Below are 6,660 nucleotides of genomic sequence, written 5' to 3'. Positions count from 1 at the left end.
ACTTCTTGAGTGGATAGCCCTGGCCTCCCCAGCCAAATGTCATACTCAGTATTGGGCTGGCCCTTGGTTTTGAAGAGCTTCTTGGTTTTGAAGAGCTTCTTGATCAGACTTATGTTCTTTTTTTTTTTTTTTTAAACAAGAAGTTTATTTAAACAACAAGACACTTGAAGGGAAAACTATCTAGGATTCATTTCTTTTAGAGTAATTTATCCCTACTTAAAGACAGATTGCTCTGCATGTAACAGCTACTTACAAAAAAGTTATAAAATTGTCCTTGGTTTTACAATGATAAATGAAAAACACTAAAATTCTCCAATCGAACAAGGTATGCAAGAATTTTTACGTTTTTCTTTTTTTGTTAAACAGTGAGAGCAAAATAACTTACTGGAATACAAAGATAAGAGCGGAGGAGCATGCCACTAATGGAGAAAAGGGGGTATTTTCACAGAACCAGTATTTTTCCCCATTCCATCTCCATTTGATGTCGATCAAAATACCATTGGCCATTGAGTTTAAAAAAAATGCAATATGCTTGTGCACATACACCAGTTACTTTATGTACAATAAAGGAATGGGGAAGGGGACAATGAAAGAATAGAGAAACTATACTGCAGGCGTCAGGATGTGATGGAACCAAACTGCGGTTTTCTAATTGAGAATGTCTCCTTGGTCTGGAGGAACAGAATTCTGGAGTTAAAGTAGCACATTCCCTTTTTAGTAGACACCTCCTGTCTGCTGCGGGAACACATCCATTGTCTCTTCCTCCTCCATTTCCAACTGTGCGGGTGTGTCTGTTTCATTAATTGGCTGCCCGTCAAATCGGAACCCGATCTGCCTCATGGACAAACGCTGTCGTTCACAGTAGGCTTTCATTCGTTTCCTAAGTGGTGTATGCCTCTTAATCTTAAACTGCACCACAGAACCATCCTGCCCCGCCACCTTCAAATTAACATGATCGTTGCTCTTAGTCTTGACTGCTTCCTTGCAGGAGCAGCACCGGCCGCTGCAGCAGCAGGAGGGAGCGGGCGCGCGCACGTGGGGCGCAGACTCACGTTCTTTTTAAAGCTTCATGACTTGACACTGTGGCAGAAAGTTGTGGAATCCAGGCGGTGGTCCGTTATTGATCCTCATCTACTGATCTACACCTTCTGGAACCTGGGGGTTCTATATGATAAATGGCTGTTGCCTATGAAGCATTTTGATTTTTAGGTGAAAAGTACTGAAATGTGGAACATTTTGCCCAGAGGAGTTTAAGAAACTGACTTGTACTTTGCCGTTCAAAGTGCGGTCCACCGACCAGCATGATTTCATCCGGAGCTTTGTTAGGAAGGTAGCCGCCTGGGTGCTACTTTACCTCCTGATTAGAATCGGCATGTCAATAACAAGGTTCCCCTGAGGATATGTGGATAGTGAAGTCTGGGAAGCTCTGGGACAATCCCTATCTTGAGCTCTCGAGTGATTGTATGGCAAGATGAAAAGCATGAGGCAGTGTGAGATAGAAATAATTTTCTTTTTTCTTTTCATGACACCACTTTATTGCAGCACTTTGCAGATAAAGCATTTTTTACAAATTGAAGGTTTGTGGTAACCCTGTGTCAAGCAAGTCCTTTGGCACCATTTTTCCAACAGCATTTGCTCACTTCATGTCTCTGTGTCACATTTTGGTAATTCTTGCACTATTTCAGAATTTTCATTATTATTATATTTGTTATGGTGATCTGTGATCTTTGACTTTACTATTGCAAAAAGATTTATTTAAGAACTTTTATTGAGATGTAATTGACATACAATAAACTGCATATATTTAAAGTGTACAATTTGATATTTTTTTCTTATTAGTAATGTATATATGGCAATCCTAATCTCCCAATTCATCGCACCCCAATCCCCCCACTTTCCTCACTTGGTGTCCATATGTTTGTTCTCTACATCTGTGTCTCTATTTCTGCCTTGCAAATGGGTTGATATGTACCATTTTTCTATGCACCGCATATATGCGTTACTCTAAGATATTTGTTTTTCTCTTTCTGATTTACTTCAGTCTGTATGACAGTCCCCAGGTCCATCCATGTGTCTACAAATGTCCCAGTTTCGTTCCTTTTTATGGCTCAGTTTTATTCCATTATATATATGTGCCACATCTTCTTTATCCATTCAACTGTTGACGGACATTTAGGTTGCTTCCATGACCTGGCTATTGTAAATAGTGCTACAATGAGGAAATAATTCTGAAACAGGAACCAGAAGTTGTATGTTCCATGTCATTTACCAGTTGGGACCCTGGAAAAATCACTTAAGCATCCTGGGCCTTACTTTCTGATCTTTCAAATGGGAAAAACATCTCCTTGCTGTTTCGTGGGGGGTGGTTGTGAGATTTGGGAAAAAAATGTGAAAATGATTTTAAAATCATGTAAGGTGTACACATATTTTAGAATCATTTTTAAAAATTGCTTTTCTGAGGATCACACAGCTGGTTTGTAGCAGGGCAAGGACCACGACACAGCTCTCCCGACTTCTAGTCCAGTCCACAGCAAGTGAGGCTCCTGTCACCACAGAATCTATAAGGCCCTTGGCACTGCAAGAAGCAGTGTTAGAACAATCTTTTAAGAAAAGAATTTGACAATTCATCTCAAGAGTGTTTAAATGTGTTAATATCCCACGACCCTGTAGTTTCTCTACTAGGAACCTAGCTTAAGGAAAAAACTGAAAACAGATGAAGAGTTTTAAGTAATTATGTTCACTGCCGATTTACTTAGTATAGTAACAAAACCCTGCAAGTCTGAATGTCCAACCATAGGGAATGGTCAAATACAAGACATCTCAGGACAGTATGTCTTGCAGCTATTAAAATTTTTGTCTAAAAAGAGTTTTCAAGGACATGAGAAGATATTTGATATCATATTAAGACAAAAAAAAGAAGTAGATCATAAAGTTATATAAGTATGATCTCAACTATGTTCAAAAAAATGTGTGTGGGGAAAAGGTTACAAGGAAACATAGGAAAATATTAACTGTGCTTGATTCTGGGCAGTAGCATTTTTTTGTTTTTTTTTCCTTCATTTTTTTAGAATAATACTGAGTGATTTTGATCAGTGTACGGGGGCATGCCTAAAATGGATTCGGAGAAGTGATCGTTTTTCTAATGATTTGTGCAATGGAAGTGAAGTTGTGTTTGTTGGTTAGTAACTGTGACTACTTTTTAAACAACTTTTTCTGTCTTTGTCTCTCTCTCTCTTTCTCTCTCAGTTTGAATAGAGCATATGTGCACAAGTTAGAAAAAATTTGAGGCAGTTCCAGCAGTACAGTTAGGGAAACTATATAGTAAGTCTCCCTCCTACGCCATTCCTCAGGCCAGTTCCCCTTCCCAGAAGCAACCACTGGTATCAGCTTCTGTTTCCTTCCAGAGGTAGTGTACACATTTCTCCCAAGAGGTAGTACACTATAGACTGTTTCGCACCTCTTGTTTCTTTCTTCTTAAACTTTTTCTTTTTAAAAAATTCAAACCGTCAGAAAACTTACGACTAGTAAGAACTCTTGTATGCCTTTCACCTAGATTCATCAATTAACATTGTGCCACAATTGCATCCTTAATACCTATAGAGAAATTTGATTATTGTTATTATTGTTACTATTACTATTACTGAACCATTTCAGAGTGAGTCATAGACATCTTCATCCTAAATACTTATTTGTGTATCTCCTAAGAACAAGGACGTTCTTGTACCTAAACATGATACAATGACCAAATTCAGAAAAATTTGACATTGACACAATACTACTATCTAATATATAATCCAAATACAAATGTTTCCAGTTGTCCCAATACTATCACCAGTGACAATTTTTTTCCTCTGTGTACCTCGAAACATATTGGAAGCAGTTTGTAAAGCAACCTGTTTACTTTTGAACAGTAATATAGCATTCCACTGAATGGATGAAGCATCATTTAGTTAACCAGTATCCTACTGATGAAATTTCAAGTTGTTTCCAATCTTCCCTGCTACACACAATATGCAAGTTGCACATTTCTTTGTACACATATGCAAGGAGGTATGTATCTATCTGATAAATTTCTTGAGATGAGAGAGCTGTGTCAAAATTATGTACAATTTGCTTTTTGATGGGTGTTGCCAAGACATAACTTCAAAGAGGATGTACCACTTGACACTGCCACCAGAAATGCGTGTGATTGCCAATTGTCTATCATCTAATCTAATGCTGCTTATGATCAAATCATTTGATCTTTGATAATGCATATGTGAAAAGTGTGCTTTAAGTTTATTATTTTTCTTATTGGGAGGTAGAAAATATTTCATATATTTAAAATGTAGTTGCATTTCCTTTTCTGTGAATGGTCCTTTGTTATTAGTTTTGACTCTGCCTCAAACTAGTGCGTAATCCCAAGTCGGGACTCCCAGGAAGCAGAGCTTTTCTAGAAAGTTGTATGGGAAGCCAATTTTTTGTGTTATTTCCCACATAAGTCTCAGGTATCTCCACAGCTTGAAGCTCCAGATGCTTGGGAATCCAATTGTCCATTCTTAGCAAGCACTTGGCCTATCAATTGCTCTTTAATAAGCACTGCGTCCACTGATGAACTGGGTATGTTCTAGGCCTTTCATCATTGATTCTCTGCTTTACACATTCACTAGAGTCCAGATGGTACCAGTGAATGTACCATAGATGGGAAACCATAGATGTCATCTAAGACAGATCTAGGTCCAAGTTGCCCATGAGGCTAGAGAGCACCACCTACGCTCTTCTGCAGACCTACTCACATGATATGGGGTTCCTCAGATGACAAACTTGTCTACTACAGAAAACTGATTTTGTTCTCTGCCTCCAGGCCTGTCCCTAACATTTGTGGAACCCAGGGCAAGGATACAAATGAAGGCCTGCATACAATGTATCTAAATATTAAAAATAATAAATCAAGCCAACATACTGTACATTGCATATTTTATCCTCCTTCCGTTGTGAATATACCTTCATAGTGACCTGGAAGGCTGGCTTCAAGTTTGGCATTGCCAGAGTTCTCAGAGTGCCACATGGGGATGTAGAAAACCAGCCTCTGTTCTACTTGCCATTCCCTTTGCACCCCTTGCCCAACCCAGGTTCCACTCCTGGGATTCTTGCTCACACACGTGTGGACACCCCATTCACCCATACCTCCACAGGTAAACACCTGTTGGTCACCTTTTCAGCTTTGGAAGTGCACACTACCAGCTCAGCCACCCTCTGGAGGTCACACTTAGGAAAGAGGGCTGTGCAGGAAGCAGGTGCAGGGGCCTGTTCTAGTTCCCAGATGCTTGGAGTGTGATCTAGAAGTGGATGAGCTTGGCTCCTTGGATTTCTGGCCCCATGGGGAGGATGGTGGCCAGAGGAGGACCACAGCTGGGCCCCCTACGTCCTGCAGCCCAGGAAAGGTCCCTTGACCAGGACTAAGACAGTGCCATCTGCCTCCTTGTCTACCTAGTATCTCATCACACAGTGTGTTACTGAAGAACTCTCTGTGACTTGACTTTTTGTATATTATTTGAAAAAATTTTGACAATTTGTTGTGTTTTCCTGGTGGCAAGTTTCTACAAGGCCATTGTCATCCTCAGGTTATCCCAGCAAGATATGTAAAACTACAAAGTACTTTATGCCTACTTTCATGTGTACCTGTTTCAATAGCACATGTATTCATAGAGATATTTACGGTTGTTGTTTTTCTAAATAAATATATTTATTTCCTTTTTCTTACATTAAAGTAATATATGCTTATAGTAAACAATCCAGACATCACTTAAAGGTAAAAAGAAGAATGCAAAAACAAAACAAACAAACAAAAAGAACAAAACAAAAAAAACCCACCTATAATCTCACCATTTAGGAAGAACCAAAGCTTACATTTTGGTATATAGCCTTCTAAAATTTTTCTGTCCACATATACACACATGCTTTTTTATACAAAAATAACATTATTCTATTCATGCAGTTTTGTGATGTGCTTTTCCTTTTAACAATAGTTGACAGAATCAAAACTACAATGAGGTATCACCTCACACCGGTCAGAATGGGCCTCATCAGAAAATCTACGAACAGTAAATGCTGGAGAGGGTGTGGAGAAAAGGGAACCCTCTTGTACTGTTGGTGGGAATGTAAATTGATACAGCCACTATGGAGAACAGTATGGAGGCTCCTTGCAAAACTAAAAATAGTGTTACCATATGACCCAGCAATCCCACTACTGGGCATATACCTAGAGAAAACCATAATTCAAAAAGACACGTGCACCCCAGTGTTCATTGCAGCACTATTTACAAGAGCCAGGACATGGAAGCAACCTAAATGTCCATCAACAGATGAATGGATAAAGAAGATGTGGTGCATATATACAATGGATTATTATTCAGCTGTAAAAAGGAACAAAATTGGGACATTTGTAGAGACATGGATGACTTAGAGACTATCATACAGAGTGAAGTGAGTCAGAAAGAGAAAAACAAATATCATATATTAATACATATATGTGGACTATAGAAAAATGGTACAAATCAACCGGTTTGCAAGGCAGAAATAGAGACACAGATGTAGAGAACAAACATACGGACACCAAGGGGGGAAAGCGGAGGTGGGGGGGGTAGGATGAATTGGGAGATTGGGATTGCCATATATACA

At 39.1% G+C, this 6,660-nt stretch overlaps 1 protein-coding gene across 1 annotated transcript; it reads right to left on the bottom strand.

Annotated features, from left to right (window-relative positions):
• Positions 1-714: 714 nt before the first annotated feature.
• Positions 715-3,060, bottom strand: LOC130844358 (small ubiquitin-related modifier 2-like). The gene is made up of 2 exons (XM_057720647.1): positions 3,036-3,060; positions 715-977 (listed from the first exon to the last, which is right to left on the bottom strand). The coding sequence occupies exons 1-2, from the start codon at positions 3,058-3,060 to the stop codon at positions 715-717; spliced, it is 288 nt and encodes a 95-aa protein (XP_057576630.1).
• Positions 3,061-6,660: the final 3,600 nt, after the last annotated feature.

This window comes from Hippopotamus amphibius, chromosome 1 (genome assembly GCF_030028045.1).
Source record: "Hippopotamus amphibius kiboko isolate mHipAmp2 chromosome 1, mHipAmp2.hap2, whole genome shotgun sequence".
Classification (NCBI taxonomy): Eukaryota; Metazoa; Chordata; class Mammalia; order Artiodactyla; family Hippopotamidae; genus Hippopotamus; species Hippopotamus amphibius.
The sequence above is the reverse complement of the archived record's forward strand: the minus strand, read 5'-3'. Positions and strand labels throughout refer to the sequence as shown.